Source organism: Phyllostomus hastatus, unplaced genomic scaffold (assembly GCF_019186645.2).
Source record: "Phyllostomus hastatus isolate PE091 unplaced genomic scaffold, TTU_PhHast_1.1 phas_contig_29, whole genome shotgun sequence".
In the NCBI taxonomy this organism is placed as follows: Eukaryota; Metazoa; Chordata; class Mammalia; order Chiroptera; family Phyllostomidae; genus Phyllostomus; species Phyllostomus hastatus.
Genome location: NW_025333835.1, coordinates 466,119 through 490,996, shown reverse-complemented (window position 1 = coordinate 490,996; position 24,878 = coordinate 466,119). Strand labels below are relative to the sequence as shown.

General features: G+C 32.9%; 1 protein-coding gene across 1 annotated transcript in view; it reads left to right on the top strand.

The window, feature by feature from the left end:
* Window positions 1-24,878, top strand: part of RB1 (RB transcriptional corepressor 1) — a 283,425-nt gene that overhangs the window by 113,556 nt on the left and 144,991 nt on the right. Inside the window, exons 8-12 of the mRNA XM_045838956.1 lie at window positions 9,350-9,492; window positions 11,984-12,061; window positions 14,341-14,450; window positions 21,288-21,365; window positions 23,814-23,901. Coding sequence (XP_045694912.1) covers window positions 9,350-9,492; window positions 11,984-12,061; window positions 14,341-14,450; window positions 21,288-21,365; window positions 23,814-23,901 — 497 coding nt within the window. The remainder of the gene's footprint in view (window positions 1-9,349; window positions 9,493-11,983; window positions 12,062-14,340; window positions 14,451-21,287; window positions 21,366-23,813; window positions 23,902-24,878) is intronic.

The window sequence follows — 24,878 nt, the reverse complement described above, 5'->3', positions numbered from 1 at the left end:
AGGGAGGGCATTCCCAGTAAAGAAAAAAACAATAGTCAAGGCACAGATATAAGTGAAACTGCATGGGAAAGAGTGGTTCGTTCTGTAGGAACAGATTACATTTTTATCATTGGGTGCTATAATGATTCTGTGACAAGTAAAAGTAACTATTACTAAAATAATTAGATATTATTAGACAAAGATGAGTAGATTGCTCTCAGAATGCAATTTTTTCCTGTGGCAGTATCATGAGTAAATTTTCAAAATCAATTACTATACTACAACAAAATGTAAACTTAACTAAGACTAAACTGATTGCTTTGCTCCAAAAATGATGAAAGTAGTGGGTTGGCTGAAAAGTCTGTTTAGTTTTTTCTGTAAAATAAAAGACAGTAAGTTTATTGATTTGGATATTTTGAGTTTATTTGGCCAAAATGTCAGTAGTACCAAGAAACTTCACAAACTACTTTTGACATGTTTGATCAGTCATAGTACCTTCACTCACTGAACAAATCTTTTTTTTGTTTCAATTATGTATTTATCTTTCTTGATATAATAAAACATAATAATGCTGAAAATATTACAGATTTCATTCTATCATCAATATTAAAATGGCAGCATAAAAATTCACCAATTTTGATGTTTTCTTAAGTGCACACTGATATCACAGCTATCACAATGCAGTCTAACAAAATTATTACAATGAAGCTAAAGACAAGCACTCCTAGAGCCATCATATGGAAAAAACTAAAACTTTTTCGCCAACCCAATATTAATAATACTAAAAATAATGGAAGAAAGATCAAAACATAGAAGTTTCAAAGAGTTGTTGAAGTAACTGAAAAATTGAAGTCTAATTAATCTTTGTAAACAAAAACTTCATGAAAAAATGAAATCTGGAACAGAATTTTAAAAATGTGTTGAACATGGATTGACAGAAAAGTCAGTTATTTGGCAGAAACCACATGCAAGAGGGAGGAAAAACAGAAAACAATAAATATATTTCAAAATTTTCTGAATTAAAAAATATTTTATATGGGTTTTCCTCTATATTTTCAGTGTTATCATGTTAGTAAGTTCATATAGATGTTACTTTGGGTTGTTAAGCTTTGTTCTTTTGGATAAATACAATGTACATTTAATTCTTTAAGTACAGCATTAAAGAGAAACTAGGATGAGGTGTTCAATCAACTGAGTATGGTGCATTTTTAATTAACTTTTTACTATGGACAATTTCAAATGAATACAAAAGCAGACAGTAACCATAATACACCTCCATATATTTATCACCTACTTTCAACATAAAACTTATGGTCAACCTGTAGCCCCATCTACTGTCCAGTTCTATCAGCTATTTTATTTTGAAGCACCCTTTTGCATACAATTTCATCCTTATAAATTTTAGTATGTACCTCTAAAAGATAAAGTCTTTTTATAAAACATATGATAATATTATATCACACCTAAAAATTAATAGTGATTCCTAATACCACCAAATATTTGGTAAGTGTTCATATTTTCATTTGTCTTATGAAAATAATTTTAAAAATTTTTACAGTTTGAGTAAATGAGAATCGAAGTGAGATCTGTACTTTGTAATTGGCTGATATGCTTTTAAGTGTTCTAAAAAAGTTTCTTCTTCATCTTGCTTTTTTTTTTACCTCGAAATTTGTTTATTAAATAATCAAGTGGTTTGCCCTGTTGAGTTTCCCATGGCTTAATTTTTCACTGATTGCATCTTGTGGTATAGTTTAACATGTTCTTTTTTTAAAATTATTGTTCAAATACAGTTGTCCCTATTTTCCTGCCACTTCTTCCCCCATCCCACCCACCACCATCTCCCACCTACTTTCAATCCTGCCCCCTTTTGGCTTTGTCCATGAGTCCTTTATACATGTTCCTTGACTACCTTCCCCTTCTTGCCTCTGTTATCCTCCTTTCCCTTCCCTTCTGGTTACTATCAGTTTGTTCTTTATTTTAATGTTTCTGGTTATATTATGCTTACCTGTTTGTTTTGTTGATTAGGTTCCACTTAAAGATGAGATCATATGGTATTTGTCTTTCACTGCCTGGATTATTTCACTTTACCTAATACTTTTGTTCTTATATCCTCTTAATTTCTTCTAAATTGTTGGTTGGTTTTATAGTCATCTGTAATCTCTTTAATAGCTGAGTCCATATTCATTTTTAATTGCAAATGCCTAAAATAATCCAGGGGATTTTTTAAAAATCACAGTTTATTAAGGACATATGGACAAAGTGAAAGGGGGTAGGTTAGAGGGTGAGAGGTGGGGAAGGGTGGGGCCAGGGGGTGTGGTGGGGTGAAAATGGAGAGAACTGTACTTGAACAACAATAAAAAAAAAGGAAGGGAAGATGGCGGCGTGGTAGGAGGGAGTAGATTCCACTTGTCCCTAAACATGGGAGAAACACCTAGGCAATCTACGGAGGAACAGAGCAAACAGCCAACGGTACCACAGCATATATGAAAAAACAAGATAAAAAATTGCAGCGGACATTGAAAAACCAGATGTTTTATTCCTTCTTCCTTTCTTTCAAATTTATTTCTTTTCCTTCCTCCTTCTGCTTTATTTTCTTTTTTTCCCTTTTCCTTTTTCTTTTTAAATACCAACAAGTGAGACAAAAAAACCTGGAACTGTGAAAAGACCAGAGTTGTACCTAAGGAGGGGGCATCCCAACAGCTGAGACAGCAGGACAAATTTCACTTTACTATTACAGAAAACCTGCAAGTTGTTGCATATTTGTATTATTATTTTTTCATTATTCTTACATTTTTTATTTTAATAGTGTTTTTGTGTTCCTTCTCTTTCTGTATAGTCTTCTTTGCTTGGCTGCTTGTATTGTATCATTTGACAGGTTTCCTCTGTTATCTCATTCATAGTGTCTTGCGAATGTACTGTCATTCACTTCACTTGTGTTCCATTAGTACACTACTCAAGGTTCTATACTTCCCATTCTTGTTATCTGGATCTCATAGATTCTGTCAAATGATTTGTTCTAATATTAGTGTAAATAATAGCTATTCCATACAATTGTAAATACTACACAACACACCCCCCACCCCCCCACATCTTAGCCTACTTCATAGTTTACTGAAATCTATTACTGTAGTGGTTAACTCTGTTCTCTCACACATTGCACCTATTTACTATCCTTTACTCTCACGTTACATCAGAATCTGACCTCCCACAACCTCACTGCTTTTTAGATCCAATTCACAATCCTTCCCTGCACAGTGAGATTCTTATCTTCTTTCCATCCTTTCTTAAAAGTGGCTAGTTGGGTGGAATATCACAGTTAACACGATACATAGCCAAAGGATCTCCTATCTCTTCTCTACTGGCTGCCACTGTAAATATCATAGAACACTCTTGCTGTCTTAAACCATTTTGCCTTCCCGCTCCAACTGATCACAAAAAAGAGCAGGGGGAAGCTGAGAACACCAGAACACACTAAAAAGACTCGCAGGTATTCTACCACAGAAGTTCACACTATAAACCCAGGGGGTCAGAACAGATTAATTTAAGAAGCAGAGGCTAACAAGAAGAGTCTCATGAACAATGGGAAGACAAAGAAACAATCCCCAAATGAAGGGAAAGGAGGAAGCCTCAGAAAGAATGCTAAATGAAATAGAGGCAACTCAACTATCAGATACTGAGTTCAAAACAATGATTGTCAGGAAGCTCAGTGAGCTCACAATGAACTGGCAGAAACTACAGAGAAGCTACAATGAACTCACTGAAAACTATATCAACATGAAAAAGGAAATAGAAACTATCAACAAGGGCCAAGAGGAAATGAAGAATACAATTTCTGGACTCAGAAACACAGTAGAAGGAATCAAAAGTAGGATCGATGAAGCAGAAGATCGGATCAGCAAATTGGAGGACAAAGTAGAAAAAAACATTTAGAAAGAGCAAGAAAGGAAAAGAGGCTCAGAAAGACTGCAGAGGGATTAAGAGAAATGCAAGACAATATGAAATGTAATAATATCCATATAATAGGAATACCAGAAGGAGAAGAAGAAGAGCAAGGGATAGAAGACCTATCTGAAAAAGTAATGATGGAAAATGTCCCCAATTTCATGAGAGAAAAAGTGACACAAATCCAGCAACACAGAGATTCTCAGGCAAGAGGAACCCAAAGAGGTCGACCTCAAGACATACTATAATTAAAATGGCAAAATTTCAAGACAAAGAGAGAATCTTAAAAGCAGCAAGGGAGAAATAGGAAGTAACATACAAGGGAGCCCCAATAAGGTTAGCAGCTGACTTCTCAATGGAAACACTCCAAGCCAGAAGAGAATGGCAAGAAATATTCCAAGTAATGACAACCAGAGGCCTGCAACCAAGGCTACTTTACCCAGCAAGGCTCTCAATCAAGGCAGCAGGCCAAATAAGGAGCTTCCCAGACAAAAAAAAAGCCTGAAAAGAATACACCTTCACCAAACCAGCTCTGCAAGAGATGCTAAAGGGACTGCTTTAAGGGAAGGAAGGAAAAGAGATACACAAGAGGAACACAAGTACAAAAATGGCAAGGCATAAGTACCTATCAATAATAACCTTAAACGTAAATGGATTAAATGCCTGAATCAAAAGACACAGAATAGCTGAATGGATAAGAAAGCATGACCCACTCATTTGCTGCCTACAAGAGACCCACCACAGGATAAAAGATCTACACAGGCTGAAAGTGAAGGGCTGGAAACAAATTTTCCAAGCAAACAGACAGGAACACAAAAAATCCAGCATAGGAATACTCATATCAGACAAAATAGACTTTAAAAAAAGGGCCATAAAGAGAAACCCACAGGTCACTTCATAATACCCAAGGGAAAAATCCACCAAGAAGACATAAACATTGTAAATATATATGCACCCAACACAGGACTACCCAAATACATAAACAAAATCTTAGAGGACTTAAGGAAACATATTGACAGCAACACAATTATAGTAGAGGATTTTAAAACCCCACTGTCAAAAATGGACAAATCTTCCAAACAAAATATCAACAAAGATATTTTGGCACTGAACAATGCCCTAGATCAAATGGACTTAACTGATATATATAGAGCCCTCCATCACAAAGAAGCTAAATACACATGCTTTTCTAACGCACATGGAACATTTTCAAAGATAGAGCACATGATAGGACACAAAACAAGCCTCAACAAACTCAAGAAAATTGAAATCATACCCAGCATTTTCTCTGACCACAAGAAACTGAAACTACAAACCAACCCCAAGGAAAAAAACCCAAAACACTCAAAATCATGGAGATTGAATAGCATGCTATTAAACAATGAATGGGTCAAGAATGCAATTAGGGAAGAAATCAGAAAGTTTCTCAATTTAAACGAAAATGAAATCACAACAACCCAAAACTTATGGGACACAGCCAAGGCAGTCCTGAGAGGGAAGTTCATAGTGATACAGGCCTACCTAAAAAGATAGAAATATGTCAAACAAACAGCCTAACTCTATACCTACAAGAACTCGAGGAACAACAACAAAGACAGCCCAGAGCAAGTAGAAGGAAGGAAATAACCAAGATCAGAGCAGAATTAAATGACATAGAGACTAAAAGCACAATTCTAAGGATCAATGAATCCAGGAGATGGTTTTTCGAAAAGATAAACAAAATTGACAACCCTTTACTCCGGCTCATCAAGAAAAAAAAAGAGACAGGACCCAAATAAACACAATCAGAAATGAAAGAGGAGAGATTACAACTGATACCACAGAAATACAAAGGATTGTAAGAAATGACTATGAAGAAGTGTATGCCAAGATACTTGAAAACCTAGGTGAAATGGGCAAATTTCTAGAATAATATAATCTTCCAAAACTTAATGAAGAAGCAGCAGAAAGCTTGAACAGACCAATAACAATAGATGAAACTGAAGCAGTAATCAAAAAAACTCTCAACACACAAAAGCCCTGGACCAGATGGTTTCACAGTAGAATTCTATAAAGCATTTAAGGAAGAGCTAACCCCTAACCTTCACACACTATTCCAAAATATTGAAAATGAGGGAAGACTCCCAAACTCTTTCTATGAGGCCAGCATCATCTTAATCCCAAAACTAGATAAAGACACAACAAAGAAAGAAAACTTGAAGTCAATATCACTGATGAACATAGACACGAAAATCCTTAACAAAATATTGGCAAACCCCATCCAATAATACATTAAAAAGATTATACACCATGACCAAGTGGGATTCATCCCAGGGATGCAAGAATGGTACAGAATTTGCAAATCAGTAAATGTAATACATCACATAAAGAAAAGCAAAGACGAAAACCACATGATCATATCAATAGATGCAGAAAAAGCATTTGGTAAGGTACAGCACCCATTTATGATAAAAACACTCAGGAAAGTTGGTATAGGGGGAGCATTCCTCAACATAGTAAAGGCCATATATGAGAGGTCTACAGCCAACATCATACTCAATGGGAACAAACTAAAATCTTTTCCACTAAGATCAGGAACAAGACAAGGTTGTCCACTTTCACCACAACTATTCAATATAGTATTGGTAGTTTTAGCCACGGCAATCAGACAAGAAAAAGAAATAAAAGTCATCCAAATTGGAAAGGAGGAAACAAAACTGTCACTGTTTTCAGATGACACGATAGAGTAATAGAAAACCCTATTGACTGGGCAAAAACTGCTTGACGTAATAAATGAATTTGGCAGAACAGTGAAATACAAAGTCAATATTCAGAAATGAAAGGCATTTTTCTACACCAACAATGAAACAGCAGAAGCAGAAATCAAGAAAAAAAATCCCATTTGATACTACAAAAACAAAAATAAAATACCTAGGAATAAGCCTAAGCAAGGAAGTAAAAGACCTATATGCAGAAAACTACACAACACTGAAGAAAGAAATCAAGGAAGACACTAACAAATGGAAACATATACCTTGTTCATGGATTGGAAGAATTAACACCATCAAAATGTCCATACTACCCAAAGCAATTTACAGATTCAATGCAATGCCTATTAAAGTACCAATAACATATTTCACAGACATAGAACAAATACTTCCAATATTTATATGGAACCATAAATGACCCTAAATAGCTGCTGCAATTTTGAGAAAAAGGAATAAAATAGGAGGGATCACAATACCTGATATCAAACTGTATTACAAGGCTACTGTAATCAAAGCAGCCTGGTACTGGCATAAAAACAGGCACATGGAGCAATGGAACAATACAGAGAGCCCAGAAATAAACCCAAGTCTCTACAGTCAATTAATATTTGACAAAGAGGGCAGCAATATCAAATGGAGCAAAAATAGCCTCTTCAACATATGGTGTTGGGAGAACTGGACATCTACGAAACTTGAGCACCAATTTACACCATACACAAAAATACATTCAAGTTGGATAGAAGATTTAAATATAAATCATGACACCATTAAAGTCCTAGAGGAGAACACAGGCAGGAAAATCTCAGATATTTCATGCATCAATACTTTCACTGATATGTCCCTTACAGCAAGGGACATAATGGAAAGAATAAACAAATAGGATCTCATTAAAAGAAAAAGCTTCTGCAGGCCTAAAGAAAACAGTATTAAAATAAAAAGAGAACCAACTGTATGGGAAAACATATTTGCCAATGACACCTCAGACACAGGTTTAATCTCCAAAATATATAAAGAACTCACATGACTCTACTCTAGGAAGATAAACAACCCAATTAAAAAAAAGGGCAAAGGACTTGAACAGACACTTCTCCAAGGAGGACCTACAGAGGGTCCAGAGACACATGAAAAGATGCTCAATATTGCTAGCCATCAGAGACATGCAAATTAAAACCACAATGAGACACCACTTTACAGCAGTCAGAATAGCCATCATAAACAAAGCAACAAACAATAAGTGTTGGAGAGGTTGTGGAGAAAAGGGAACCCTAGTGCACTGTTAGTGGGATTGTAGAGTGGTACAACCACTATAGAAAACAGTATAGAATTTTCTCAGAAAACTTAAGATGGATCTGCCTTTCGATCCAGCAATTCCACTGCTAGGATTATATCCTAAGAATTCTGAAACACGAATCCAAAAGAACCTATGCATCCCAGTGTTCATAGCAGCACAATTTATAATAGCCAAGTGTTGGAAGCAACCTAGGTGCCCATTAGTAAATGAATGGACCAAAAAATCTATGGTACATTTACACAATGGAATTCTATGCAGCAAAAAAAAAGAAGGAGCTCCTAAGCTTTGCAATAGCATGGATGGAACTGGAAAGTATTACACTAAGTGAAATAAGCCAGGCAGTAAAAGACAGAAAACATGTGATCTCACCTTTAACAGTATCCTAAACAACAAAACAAACAAACAAACAAAATATAATCAAAGATACTTAAATAGAGAACAGGCTGATAGTGACCAGAGGGGAGAGGGGAGGGAATTTTAGGGAATTTAGGTAGAAAAGGGGAAGGGTTTACAGGAACAAGTATAAAGGACACATGGACAAAAACTGGGGGGGGGATGGAAATGGGAGGGTGGTCGGGAGGGACGGGAGGGTGGTATCTGGTGGGAGTAAGGGACAGAAAACTGTACTTGAACGATTAAAATAAAATTAAAAGAAAAAATCAGTTTATTATCATATTATATTGATATATTATCTTTTAAAAGCATCATAATTTACTATGGTATTTGCCAAAACTTTTAAAATTCTCTTGTTTTTATATTGTATCTGAAAGTTGATTCCATAAGTACTACCTTAGAAGTTTTAAGACACTTTAAAAGATAGAAGAGAGTTTACCTCTTGCAGACTGAATAGGATAATTTACAACTAGTTTATAAGTTGGCTGTTTTGCTTGCCCTCTTTATATTTGGCTCTAAGTATTTTACAGTTTCTTTTTGGACTTGTTGGCAGGCAGAAGAGCATATAGGGAGGGCATAAACTGTTATCAGTACAAGACTTATAATAGTCCCTTGCTGGCGTAGCTCAGTGGATACAGCGCGGGCTGCAAACCAAAGCATCACAGGTTCGATTTCCAGTCAGGGCACATGCCTGGGTTGCAGGCCACGGCCCCCAGCCATCGCATATTGATGTTTCTCTCTCTCTTTCTCTCTTTCTCCTTCCCTTTCCTCTCTAAAAATAAATAAATAAAATCTTAAAAAATTTTTTCTAAAAAAAAAAGACTTATAATATATATGTAACAAATAAATATAACTGTTAGCCTTGAAGTGAAACCGAAAAATTCAAAGTAGCATAATATTACTGTTTTTTTCTGATCTTCCTAGTTATAATAAAAATATTCCACTATTTTATACAGTGGGATTTATAATTTTCTTATTTTATTTACCATTTTTACAGAAACAGCTGTAATACCTATTAATGGTTCACCTCGAACACCAAGGCGGGGTCAGAACAGGAGTTCACGGATAGCAAAACAACTAGAAAATGATACAAGAATTATTGAAGTTCTTTGTAAAGAACATGAATGTAACATAGATGAGGTAATTTAACTTCATTTCTTTAAAAAAGTTAAAGTAAATTTAGATACAAGTTCTTTCTAGCAGTATATACATTTTTTGTAATGAGCTTGCTTTTTTGTAATTAGTGCCAACCCTTTTTCAATAGCAAAATGTTAAGAAAAATTTTAATTTTCATACTCAGTTACTTTAATTTTAGAGAGATCATCTGGGAGAGGGGAGGGGAAAAAGGAGGGAAAAGTGCAGGGATTAAGAAATATACTTGGTAGTTAAAAAATAGATGGGGATGTGAAGAATAGTTCAGGAAATGGAGAAGCTGAAGAACTTACATGCATGACCCATGGACATGAACTAAAGTGGGGATTGCTGAAGGGACAGTGGGTACCAGGCAGAAGGGGACAAAGGGGAAAAAATTGGGACAAGTGTAATAACATAATCAATAAAATATACTTAAAAAATAAAGAGAGTATCTCCCTCACTCTGGAATCATTGAAACGTAAATCATTAAGGCAGTAGTTTTCAAATGTATTTGTTCTTTGATTCCTCTGTAAGTACTGATACCCCTAATATTTAATATACCCTGCTAAAAAAGCCCTAGTGCTTTTGGTTTAGTGATAAGTGATATCATCATTAAATTTCTATTTAGTTTTCTATAATTACTATCTTTCTAGATATTACATCAGATATTAATGACTGGCAGATAATACACATAACAATCCAGGAATTTCTTATTTAGTTCATCGAATCTGGACTGTTGGAATTGGAAGGATTCTGGAAAGTAATAGATTTTTCCTTCTTTTAATAATGAGTGAACAGGCTTCTAGAGACTGATAGCTAGTTTCTAACAGTCTAGACTGTGGGACATTTGTTACTAGTGCTACTTTCACTATACCATGCTCCTTTTCACTCATAGATTGTTATATTGTCCACCATTCACCAATAAATAGCTGTATGAAATGCTGCATCTTTGAAATTACTCTGTGAACTCTGAGAAGAAATGGGGGTATCATATCAAAAACTTAGTTTAAAAAGTGTTGGAATGATTTATCAATCTGTCAGAGTTTTAGCATAGTGACTTTTGTTAATTTCAACAAATACATAGATATAGACAAGTAGCTATAGATGTATCAACTTTACACACACACACACACACACACACACACACACACACACACACTTAGTTTTTTGGAATCACAATTTATCTTTGCTAGTAGCTGACGGATGTAGTTGGAAAAAAGTTTGTTTTCTCCAGTCTTTTGCTTAATCAGTTTTCTAATTCCTGGTTGTTAATTCTCTGAATTTCAGAACTACTTGTAAAATTTTGTTTCAAAAATCAGGAATAAATAATTTTTTTACTATTAATTTTTACTCTTTGATATAATTTAGAATCATTAATGGTTTTTAAATATAGGTGATTAAGCAGACAACTGTGATTGAACAACAATAAAATGATTAAAGAATAAAAATTTAAAAAGTGTAGGTGATTAAAAGCTTTGTTGGTAATTGACATTAATGAATTGATACTTGATTATTTATACAGCATTTATTGGTTAGTTATATTTATGGTTATATAATTATTGGTTAGTCAGACTAACTGATTAACTAGAACTACCCACATTGTAAATAGTCTAGTTAACTGGGAATTAATTAGAAAACAAAACTAGTAAGTATAACAGAAGCTTAATTCTTATAACTTACTTAGGAAGTAGAAGATAGGAACTGATATTAAATTATTTCCCCCTTAGTAAATGTAGATTCTAAAGTTGTAAAATGAAGTTGAATGACAGAAAGTACGTTGTTTAAAATTCCACAACACTTTGCAAGTGTAGCATAGCCAGGAATATAACTCCAGGTTTTCTGAGTACAATCTTCATTTTCCATGTTAAATGTAGGATGCTTTTGCATCAAATGGCATAATTCCAGAAAACATTTTTAGTTTTGAATTCAATTATTGGATATTATTTTTGTGTGTGAAATTATTTTGTTACAAAAGCAGGTCATTATCCTAAAGTTATGCTAAAATAATTGACGTGATATTCCCTAAGCTAAATACTAGATGACGTATGAAAAGTGGTTTAACATATACTTTGGGAAGAAATTAGAGGCAGTGCAGAAAAGTGAAAATCTTGGCTTTTATGTTAGGCAGACTGGGTTTAAATTCCAGCTTGCTGTTTCCTAACTGCATAACTTTGGTCAAGTTGCTTAATTTTTTTGAGCCTCCCATCTTTTCATCATATTTGTTAAATATGGAATGTTGCAGTTGTTTTCAATGGATTTTCTTCCTATAAATCCCATTTCATTAAAAATTCCCAACTACATCTCCATTTTAAGACTTGAAATCTGCCTCACACAATTTTAAAAGTAAATATGTAACTGAATTAATTATAAAAAGTGTCACACTAGTTTGAATGTAAATCATTGATCAAATTGTCAGTTAATACTTTTATTCTAGTGTTAATAATGATGGAGATTGATTTTTAAAATTTTAATGGTCATGTAACTTTATTTTTTTCAGGTGAAAAATGTTTATTTCAAAAATTTTATACCTTTTATGAATTCTCTTGGAATTATAGCTTCTAATGGACTTCCAGAGGTATCTGAAAGAAAACTTAATAAAATATTAATGTGTTTTGGGACTTTTGGGAGGGTGGAATAGTTGTCTAAACTTGTTAAGATAATTTTACTATATATTAAATATTGTTTGCTTAGGAAAAGGAATCTCAGTAGAATTGCAGTGAACCAACTTTATATAATAATAAAAAAAACCTTTTGAATATGTACTCAAATGTGTAAATAAGCAGTACTTTTGTAATTTACAATAGAAATTGATTTGTACTGAAATTTTAAAAAAAATCTGTGTGTAGGCTTTTGGATTTCTAAACTCCATTAAATATTTAAATACAACTACTGAGCACTTGGATAGCACATACACTAAATATTTAAACTAAATATGTACAATCACATTTGACTCTTAATTTGCTTTGCTGCACATCCTTGTGCATAGTGTCCCTGATTAAGGCCATCAGCTTTATTGGCATTACTGTATTACAGAGCGTCTCTTCTGAGTATTTTTAACAACTACTTAATTGAAAATAAATACAGTTGAAATGACTATGATTATATTGCAAAAATATTTTATCTCAGTGGTATGCCACCCATCCATTTCTTTTCACATTTTGCTTTAAATATTCCACTCTTCAGTGGAAATAGAACTTAAAACTTATGTGATAAGGTAAAATATGTGGAGAAAAGGATGCTTTAGATAAATAATGAACAAGTACTCAGTGATAAAGCAGTGTTTTGGAAGCATCTGGTATTTAGTCACTAAGACCAAAAGATGTGAATTCAGATAGCTGAACTGCTGATTCTGTGACCTGAATTTGTAGCTAGTCCTTGAATTAATTAATCTGTTTATTCAACAACTATTATATTCAGTGTTTAATATGTGCCAGGCATTGTGCTAGATATCATTATAGAGATTGAACTCATAGTTACTGTTACTAAAATTCTAGTAGGAAACACAGACCAAGAGAACATTATAGGAGTCTATGAGAGTCCGGTAGAAGTATACACAGGGTGTTGTGATATCTCTGAGTAGGGCAGCCTAATCTAAAGTGGGGCAGATAGGTTTTGTGGGAAATTGTTTGGAGGCGATGATTTCTGTGCTGAGTAAGCTTTCTGAAAAATGGCATTCTCAAGGGTTGGAAATTAAAGATTCAAAGACACAGTGGTATGAGATAGTTTGGTCTGTAGAGTGAACTGCAACTAGCTAAGACTGGGTTACAGAGCAAAAAAGTGGTAAGATAGGGTACTAGAGTGGCAAACAGGGGCCAAATGTTGTATTACTTAGTCTTGTTATAAAAAATATGCTGTTCACAATTCTAAAGAATATTGGACACTGTAGTAAATTTTCTTTGCCTAGAAAGGATTACAGTTTTAATAGAAACCTTAGGATAAACTTAACATTTTCCCCAGTATATTGCATATAGTACTAATAGGTGCCAGTCAATAAATGATTGATAAATATAGTGCCTTACTAAGCTAGGGCAGTAACAATTATTAAACTTAAACATAAATGACTGTTCTACCTAAAAATTTATGGAAACAAACAGAAAGTTACATTTAACTCGGTTTCCTCTCCCAATCCTTTTAGAATGCCATTTTAGTACCTTCAGTTTAGAAACACTTTACCTTTAAAAGTCCCAGCAGAAGGCATGCCAAATAGTTGTCTATTGTGCATTCGTTTTCAAATTATGATTCAAAATTATGAAGTAGAACTGATAAAAGAATTACAGATTCTAGAAATTGAAAAAGTGTCTAAGATTGGGAATAAATCATGCAAATGTGTTAATTGGACTAATTAATTGAGCTAATGCTCTTTCCTAAGATACTTAATTGAAGGAAGTTGGCGTGAACTAAAATATTTAGAAAAGATAGGCAGCATATATAACCAAGAGGATTTGTTATAATATTTGAAAAATATTTATTTTATATTGATAAGTGTAGAAGATTAAAAATGAACAATGTATGGGATGTTTGAAGGATCTTGGCACTTAAGTGGGTATAATAATACCTATTTTTATCTTACAGTTTCATCTCAATGCTAATACTCAATACTAATTTGTGGCTTTGTGAATCTTGTCTACCTAAAATTCTAATGGGGTGCATAAAATAGGATTAAAATTAGAGTTGAAAATTTGCAATTTTCTTTACTTCACTTGTACATATGCCTTATTTATATTGTATGTGTTCTCAGTGTGTTATAAAATTACGTGTGTATTGTACAAAAATTTCTTTAATTAAATTGTACTTCTGTATACTGAGAAATGTAATGACATGGAAGGGTAATCATCAGTACTTTTTTCTTTTGAGGTGGAAAGTCTCTCTAAACAATATGAAGAAATTTACCTTCAAAACAAAGATTTAGATGCAAGATTATTTCTGGATCATGATAAAACTCTTCAGGCTGATCCTACAGACAGGTATCATACGTGGTATATTTTTGTTTATATATTTTTTTCTGAGTCAGTTTTGATAAAGGAGAGTTAAGTAGGTCTTTATTTAACTTAGTGACCTTTAAATATCATTTATAATAATTCAGGTACCTTTAAATAAAGCTATTATTAAGATAAACTATTCTAAGTATATAATTTATTAACAAATAGAAATTTTTATGATATAGTGCCTTTACACAGATTGTAAATCGATTCTTTTTATTAAAACAAGTGAAAAAATATTCTTTGTATTGTCTGTGTGAACATTAGTTTGCCTCCTAGTATGCACAATCTTGTATTGATTTTTAATATCTTTTTAAAGTAATTTTTCTCTAACCAAGTCAAAGCAGAGAATATCTTTTATTTCCTTCATGCTTTTGGAATGTAGTTTAATTTTCACTTGATCTCACTAAGTCTTAGTTCTCTCATCTGTAAAATATAAGCATTTACTCCAGAGTCACATGTATACTTTCTATACTTTATACTATATACATACATGCATATTGATAAGAGTACTTTGTAGAGCGTAAAGTGATAGAATAATGCTAGGTACTTGACTCCCAGTTCAATTTATGGGGTTGAATATTTTTTCATAGAGCTAGGACATGATAAATTTGTATATATAAGAAAGCAATCAAACCCAAGTTAGAAAAGTGGAAAGTGAAGATGTTCAACAGCCAACTGAATATATGATTCTTTTTATTTTTTGAAACTAAAAAAAAATTACACCCACTCCCCTTCATTTTCTCTGGTGACTACCAATCTATTCTCTCTACCTAGGAGTTTGGATTTTAAAAAAATATTAATTTTTTTTAGTTTTTAAAAAGATTTTAATTATTTCTTTTTAGAAACAGGGGAAGGAAGGGAGAAATAGAGGGAGAGAAACATCAATGTGTGAGAGATTCATTGACTGGTTGCCTTTTGCACACCCCCAACTGAGGACCTGGAGGGCAATTCAGGCATGTACCCTGACTGGGAATTAAACTGGCGACCTTTTGGTTCACAGGCCAGCACTCAATCTACTGACCCTCACCAGTCAGAGCTGGATTTTTTTTTAGATACTGCATGTAAGAGTGATCATACCTTGTTTGCCTTTTTCTTTCTGACTTTTTAATTTAATATAATGCTTTTGAGGTTGCAATGGCAAGATTTCATTCTTTTTATGGCTGAATGATACTCCATCATGCAATAACATATATATTATAGGGTAAGGCAAAAGTAGGTTTATAATTGTCAGTATGTGAACGGCAGAGTTTATTCTTGTATTACTATTATTTATTAATTATTTTGTGATTTTCCACATGAACATCTGTAAACATACTTTTGCCTCATCCTGTGTATATGTATATATTTGTGTGTATATGTATGTGTGTGTGTATAAAACAATTTCTTTATTATTCATTCATCTGTTGTAAATACTACAGTGAACATGGGGGTGAAGATATCTTTTCAGTAAATACCCTGTAGTGGAATTGTTGTATCTTATAGTGGCTCAATTTTTAATTTTTTGAGGAACTTCCATATCGTTTTCTATAGTGCTTGCACCAATTTACATTTCTACCAATAATGTACAAGTGTTCCCTTTTCTCCACATCCTCATCAACACTTGTTATTTCTTGTCTTTTTGATAATAGTCATTCGAACTGGTGTAAAGTGATAACTCAGTGTGGTTTTGATTTGCATTTCCCTAAAGACTAACGATGTTAAGCATTATTTCATGTACCTGTTGGCTATCTGTATGTCTTCTTTGGAAAAATATGTATTCATATTTGCTTGTTTTTCAATTTGATCATGTTTTTGCAATTGATTTCTTTTTATATTTTGAATATTAACCCTTTGAGATATTATTTGCAAATATTTCTCTTATTTAGTAGGTTGCCTTTATTCATTTTGTTGATGGCTCCCTTTGCTGTGCAGAAGCTTTTTAGTTCGATATACTACTCGGTTTTTTTGTTTTGTTTTGTTTTATTGCCTTTGCTTTTGGTGTTAGATTAAAAATATTTCCAACATTGATATCAAAGAGCTTATTGCCACCTCTGCTTTTTTTCAAGGAGTTTTATGGTTTCAGGTCTTATATCCCAGTCTTTCATCCATTTTGAGTTACTTTTTATATGTGATGTATGATAGTGGTCAAGTTTTATTCATTTGTATGTTACTGTTCAATTTTGTCAGCATCATCTGTTGAAGAGACTGTCCTTTCCCTGCTCTAAATTCTTGCGTTCTTGTCATAAATTAATTGATGATATATGTGTGGGTTTATTCCTGGGCTCTCTGTTCTGTTTCATTGATTTATGTGTCTGTTTTTTTTTCCAGTTCCATACTATTTTCATAACTATAGCTTTATTTTTTCCTTTATTTTTTTTTTACTTTTGACACTATTACTAATGTGTCCCCATTTCCACTCTCCTTTGCCTGCTACCACCTAGCCCCCCTCCTCCTTCCCTCTGGCTGTCACCGTACTGCTTTCTATAGTTTTTTTTTTTTTTCTGTTTTTTTAATGTAGTTTGAAGTCAGGAAGTGTGATGGCTCCAGCTTTGTCCTTTTTGTTCAAGCTTGCTTTGGCAATTTGGGTTCTTCTCTGGTTCCATACAAATTTTATTTTTATTTTTTAAGTGCTTATTTCTATTTATTTTAAATTGTTTTCTTTGCTGGTTCTTTCCCATCTTTATTTTAAAGATTCGCAGTTTCCACCTTAAAAGACAAAGCAAAATAAAAAGAAAAACAATAAAACAAAATAAAATAAAAACAAAAACAAAACCCAGTCCATTACATGCCCTCGGTACCTGGTGCCAAAATGGACATAACCTACCAACTTCAACTAAGTAAGGGGTGAATCGCCATAGGGGCTGCTTAGTGGAAAATGGCATTGGACAGAGCCCAGAGGAGGAATGCCTGAACCACTTGGCTCTCCACCAAGCCATCCTACTTTTGTAATATACTTGCTTGGAGGTGAGTATGTTCATGTAGAGCTCACAGGGTTTCTTGATCTCTGTCCATAGGACACAAATGGTTCCATAAAAATTTTAGTGTTGTTTCCTCTATTTTTGTGGAAAATGCCATTGGAATTTTGATAGGGATTGCATTGAATTTCTTTATTGCTCTGAGTAGTATGGACATTTTAACAACATTAATTCTTTCAATCCATGAGTATTGAATGTCTTTCCATTTGTTTGTATCTTCCTCAGGTTTTTTTTTAAATCAGTGTCTTATACTTTTCAGTATATAAGACTTTCACTCCCTTGGTTAAAATTATTACTAGGTATGCAATTCTTTTTGATGCATTATAAATGAGATCATTTTCTTAATTTTTTGCTATCATAGTTTGTTATTAGTATATAGAAAAACAACTGTCTTTTGTGTATTGATATTGTAGCTTTACTGAATTTTATTAGTTTGAACAGTTTTTTGATGGAGTCTTTTAGGGTTTCTCTCTCTATATAATATCATTTCATCTGCAAATACTAACAGTTTTTCTTTTTCCTCTCCAATTTAGATGCTTTTTTTTTTTTTGTCTAATTGCTCTGACTAGGACTTTCAATACTGTATTGAATAAAAAGTGGCCAGAATGGTCATTCTGTAGGAAAATGTTTCAGCTTTTCATTGAGTATGATGATGGCTGTGGTCTTGTCATGTATGACTTTTATTATGTTGATGTACATTCCTTCTGTGCTTGCTCTGTTGAGAGTTATTATTATAAATGAATGTTGAATTTTGTTTCAACATCAACGGCATAAATACCTTTTCTGCATCTGTTGGAACGATCATATGATTTTTATCTTTTATTGTGTTGATGTGGTGTATCACATTGACTGATTTGTGATTGTTGAAGCATCCTTGCATCACTGGAATAAATCCCTCTTAATCATGGTATTCTTTTAGTGTATTGTTGAATTTGGTTTGATAATATTTTGTGGAGGGTTTTTGCATCTGTGTTCATCAGGGATATTGGCTTATAATTTTCTTTTGGTATTAGGGTAATGCTGGCCTCATAAATTGGACTGGGGAAGAGTTCACTCCTTTTTTTTTTTCTCTTTTTTTTAAGAGTTTGAGAAGGATTGGTATTAATTCTTTGAATGTTTGATAGAATTTGCCACTGAAGTTGTCTGGTCCTGGGCTTTTGTTTGTTGGGACATTCTTAATTACTGATTTAATCTCCTTGCTAGTAATAGATCTATCTTGATTTTTTATTTCTTCATGATTAAGCCTTAGAAGGTTGTATATTTTTAGGAATTTATCCATTTCTCCGGTTTATCCAATCTTGACCTCTTGTTGATAGGGGCCAGTTTTGAACAATTGTTCATAGCAGTCTTATGATTTATTTGGGGTTTTTTTGTGATATCAGTTGTAAATCTCTTCTTTCATTTCTGAGATGAAGAATGTTTGAATGTAATCACAAAAATTTTTGAATGACCATTAAGTACATATTTGTGTTCTCTCTCTCTCTCCCCCACCTCCCCTTCTCCCTCTCCCTCCCCACCCCCCACCTTTGGTTGAGACTAACTAAAGGTTTGTTAATTTTGTGTATCTTAAAATAACCAGCTCTTAATTTTATTGATCTTTTCTATTGTCTTTTAAGCCCTATTTTATTTATTTCTCCTCTGATCTTTGTGATTTAGTTCCTTTTTCTGTCTTTGGGTTTTGTTTGTTCTTTTTTTTCTAGTTCCTTGAGGTATAAGGTTAGATTGTTTATTTAAGACTTTTCTTTTTACTTAAAGTAGACATTTATTGCTATGAACTTTCATCTTAGAGCTGCTTTTGTTGCATTCCATAATCTTTGGTATTTTACATTTTGATTTTAGTTTTTCTCGAGATATTTATATCTTTTGATTTTTCTTTGATTCATTGGTTGTTCACTAACATGGTGTTTAATCTCCACATATATATGTTTTTCAGTTTTTTTCATGTAATTAATGTATTTTATATATTATGTATTAATATCATATGGTTTTTTACTAATGTTGTGAGAAAAGAAAGTTGGTATGATTTTAGTCTCTGAAGTTTATTATGACTTTTGTGGCTTAGCATGTGATCTACCCTAGAAAAATATTCAATATTCAGTTGAGAAGAATGTATGCTGTTGCTTTGGATGGAATGTTGTTCAAATATTTGTTAACTCCATCTAGTCAAATATGTCAACTAAGGCCAATGTTTTCTTGCTGAGTTTTGGTCTGGATGATTTATCTATTCATGTCAATGAGCTATTAGTGGGGTAATTGTGGGAAACTTTTCTGCTCCTTTTGTATTGCTGTCTATTTCTCCTTCAGGTCTTTTAATATTTACTTTATATATTTAGGTGCTCTTATTTTGGGTATAAATATTTAAAAATATACCTTGGCTGGTGTGGCTCAGTGGATTAAGCATGGGGCTGGGAACCAAAGTGTTTCCAGTTTGATTCCCAGTCAGGGCACATGCCTGGGTTATGGGTCCAGGTCCCTAGTGGGGCTCTCGAGAGGCAACTGTACACTGATGTTTCTCTCCCTCTTTTTCTCTCTCCCTTACCCTCTCTCTAAAAATAAATAAATACAATCTTTTTAAAATATTTTAAAATATTATGTTTTTCCTCTAATTGGAATGACCCCTTTATTATTATATAATACCTTTTTTATGTTTCTGGGACAGAAATTTAATGTGAATTGTCCTGTATATCAACTAATTTTTCATTTAGATGAGTATAATTTTAAAAATGAACACCCAAAGAGAATTGTTGACATACAAGTTGTCCCTTGAACAATTCAGGGTTAGAGGTGCCAATTGTCTGTGCAAAATCCTTGTATATCTTAAGTTGGCCCAGTGCAAATGTAGATTCCAGACCGTGTATTAAAAATACAGTTGATGTTAAACAAGACATCAACTTTATTTTGAACTGTGGTTCAAGGGTTTGAACTGTGTGGGTCCATGGTATAAGGAAGCAATCCAAGTTGTTTAAGTTAACTGTAATTGGTTTACTCAATAGTGATTCACTGTCTTTTTTTAGCTTTTTACCTGCTTTACTTTCTTGGCTCATTTTTTAAGAGATTTTATTTATTTATTTTTAGAGAGAAGGGAAGGGAAAGAGATAGAGAGGGAGAGAAACATCAATGTGCTAGAGAAAATCTTCATCAGTTACCTCTCTCACGCCAGGGACCTGGCCTAAAACCCGGGCATGTGCCTTGATAGTGTGCGAACTGGCAACCTTTCAGTTTGCTGGAAGATCCTCAGCCCACTGAGCCACAACAGCCAGGGCTTGGTTCATTTTTTTTAAGGTTAATACAAAAGTGTATTCTCTTCAATTGTCATGTAGAGTCTTCAAGTAAGAATGGTGGAGAGTAATTACAAAAAATGTTGAATCACCATAAGTATGGTTGATATTATGTCTTTAACATGAAATATTTGTATAAGTAACTGAAAAAGTTTTCAATTTGGAAGTTAAACACAAGTAAAATATTTCTAATTTTAGTTAAGTCAAGATAAAGGTTTTGGAACACAAATGATTAGAAAACTTGAGCTTTGATATTTTTGATATTGAACAACTTGGTTAATAATGCCATTGAACATCTAACTTTGTAGAGAAAACTTCTAACTTGCTCTTTTAAACAATGATCTTTCTTAATGATTGGTGTACCTGTTTGTCATAAACCTAGTGGAAAGAAAAGCAACTTAAAAATAATAGTGAAAAAACATAATTTTATTTATGCAGCTCTTGGGTTATCTTTTTCTGATCACTTCTATTATAGATTTATTTTGTATGATGTTATGAGGCAACAGAATGATTTATACTTCTTTTTTTGACTCATAAAGCATAAAGTGTAAATTTTAGTCTAAATGACTTTGCCTTCCATTATTTAGTTTTGAAATGCAGAGAACACCACGAAGAAGTAATCCTGATGAAGAGTTAAATGTGATTCTTCCCCAGACTCCAGTAAGGTATGGATTTTCTTACTTTTCATTTTTATTATAATTGTTTATTCAGTACTTTATAGGGCTTTGGGTTTGTTTATTTATTTCATTGTATATCTGTATGTATGTGTCATAAATTGAGTATATTGAATGCTCTTTATGTTCCAGGTATTTAGTTCTGTCTGTCGTTAAGGAATATAACCTAGAATGGGAATGTGTTCCATCTTAGTAAATAAAAAAGTAAAAAATGCATCCCCATTTGGTTTGTGTACAACCTAGAAGTATTAGAACTACTTTTAATGTTCTTAATACTTCCCACATCTAATCTGTTATCAGGTCTTGTTGAATTTACCCCTAACCTAATTCTTGAGTCCATCTACTCTTCTCAATTTCTACTCTCACCACCCTTATCCAACTTGGCTTTTGCTTGGATTTTTTTTTTTTCTGTAGACTTACTATTATCTGCTCTCACTGCTGCTACTCTCATCATAATTCCTTTCTCTCCACTACCAAATCTGTTTTTCAGAGAGCATCCAGGATAATATTCTAGAAATGTCATTCAGGTCCTGCTCACTCTGCAATTAAATCTTCTGATCATCTCCTATTGAAATTAAAATACAATGCAAATTTCTTAACGATGCCTGCAAGACCTTATGTGATCTAGCTTCTGTTGCCTCTCCAGCTCATCTTGTTTTCCTCTTCTTTATGTATTAGCCAGTTTTCCGAACTCTCCAACCTCTTCTTTTGTGGTTGGGGACCTTTGCACTAGCTTTTTCCCTTTTCTTGAAACTCTTTTCTTTTTATGAATTAACAACTGCTACAAAAGTACAAATAGTACTTTTTAAAAGATTTATTTCTCTGAAGTATTTTCTTTTATTCCTTCTCATAGCATCCTTTTTAATTCCTTCACAGTGTGTATCACAATTTATAATTGTAAAATCATTTGTGTGTTTGCTTGTTTTGCTAATAACCATAATAGCCTTTAGGTTGTATACCACATGGGTTATGGCTTTTCTGGTCAGCATCCAATAATTAGGATCAAGAATAATACTTGGTATATAGTAGGCAATCAAATGACTATATAGACACATAAAAATAGATTTTTGTATAAGTATAGTAATAGACTTAAAACAAGTTAATGATTGTCTCAATACCTCAAGGTTGCATGTTCAATCCCCAGTCAGAACATACAGGAAACAACCAATGAATGAATAAATAAGCAGAACAACAATTGATGTTTCCTTTCCCTCTCTCTCTCTCTTTCACTTTCCTCTTCTTTCTAAATAATCACTAAAAAAAGACAAGTTAATAAGATGGCCTTAAAATTGGAACATAATTATTTACTATATACCCCCATATATAAAATTACAGAATTAAAAAGAGTTTAAGATATTGCATAATTTTATGCTTTAACAATGGTGACTTCTAAACTTACGTATGCTTTATTTATTTATTTATTCATTCATTCATTTATTTGTTATTCAAGTATAATTATTTCCATTTTCACCTCACCACGCTCCCCTGCCCCACCCATCCCTGCCTCCCACCTGTGCTTTCTTTTTGAAAATCTCTGTAAAGGAGAGTCTTCCTTGAGTTGGCTAAATAACTTTCTGACTTTATTTGAAAAATTTTAGTATTTAATTATAGTAATGTTTATTAGATTACATGTTAATGCCAGTTTGTATTTTCTTACCATAAAATAATGTCAGTGTCATTTGACCATTTAGTATTTGATTAATTTATGTTTTATTAGTAAATAAGCATATCAGTTCTTTAATTGTAAATGTGTTGATTATGAACACATTCTTTCTTAAAGATTTAAATAAAATATAATTCCTTGCAAACAATAATATACTAAGGGTTTTATAAAGTTTTATTGCAGATAACTTTTTAAAGATAAATGGGAGACAGTGAGTTTAAAGAATAGCCAAGTGTTGGAAGCAACCTAGATGCCCATCAGTAAATGAATGGATCAAAAAACTATGGCACATTTACACAATGGAATTCTATGCAGCAGAAAGAAAGGAGGAGCTCCTACCCTTTGCAACAGCATGGATGCAACTGGAAAGCATTATGCTAAGCAAATAAGCCAGGCGGTGAAAGACAAATACCATATGATCTCACCTTTAACAGGAACCTAAAGAACAAAACAAAGAAACAAGCAAAATATAATCAAAGACACTGAATAGAGAATAGAGACAGTGTTCAGAGGGGAGAGGAGAGGGAATTTCAGGGGAATTTCAGGGGAAAAGGGTAAGGGTTTACAGGAACATGTATAAAGGACACATGGATAAAAACTAGAGGTGGGTGGAAATGGGAGGGAGGAGGAGAGGGCTGGGAGTAAAAGTTAGAAAATTGTACTGCAACAACAATTAAAATAAAAAATATTTTAAAAAAAGATATGTTTAAGTTGTGTGATAGATATATTTCATTTTTTTTCCTTCACTGCTTAACACTTCTATTTTTTTTCTCTAGGACTGTTATGAATACAATTCAACAATTAATGATGATCTTAAATTCAGCAAGTGATCAACCATCAGAGAATCTGATTTCCTATTTTAATGTAAGCCATATATGAAACATTTATTGTAATATCTTGGCAAAGAAATTTGAAATTAGCAGTTAAAATTTTGAGTATTTTTAAAATACCTATCTCCCAACCAACATATAGTTATCTATTACACCTATTTCTTGCTTTCTTTTAAACCATTCATTTGACATGCTTTTAGTAGACATTATCAGTAGACAGCATTTTTCTTAGATTTCCTCATGTTTATTATTTACCTTGCTTAACATTTTTTCTTGCACTTTAGATCTCACTTCTGAGATATTTTCTTTCTTCTTCAGACATATCTTTTATTTAGCTCCTTTAGTGACAGTTCATTTAAGATGAGTTCATAACATTTTTTAGTTTTATGTAGATTACAAATTGCCTGTCTCCAAGTGAGCATATTTTGAAGATCAGGTAAGGTGTTTTTTTAAAATTTTGCTCCTTTATTAGATCAGGTTTCTTAATTTTTAAAATTAATGCCATATTTTCTTTTGTGTGTAAGTAAAATCTTAGAAACTTACAGGTTTGTAATGTATGTTTTGGTAACAATGATTTTTATGATAGGAAATGTTTCTTTGTTACCATGTTTCTAAAACTTGTGTGCTATTTTTCTTTCAGAGAGATAAAATTATTGATTTTATAGAATAAATTTTTGAATGACACTTTACATTTGAAAAAATTATAGTTACTCTTAATTTTGGAAAGTTTATTTTCTGACATATTGAATGTATTTGATAAAGATTAGATTATAAAATAAAGTTCATCTTTGGTTATAGCTGAAGCACATCGGGATTTGTGATTATAATAGATTACAATATGAATTAAAGTATTTTAATACATCTAAATTTGCATTTTAATAATTATCTTGTGGTGTATTTTATTTTCATTTTCTTTATTGTTATTCAAGTAGAATTGTCTCCATTTTCCCCTCACCCCTGCCCCCTGCCCCACCCTTGATCCTGCTCCCCCACCCCCTGGCTTTGTCCATG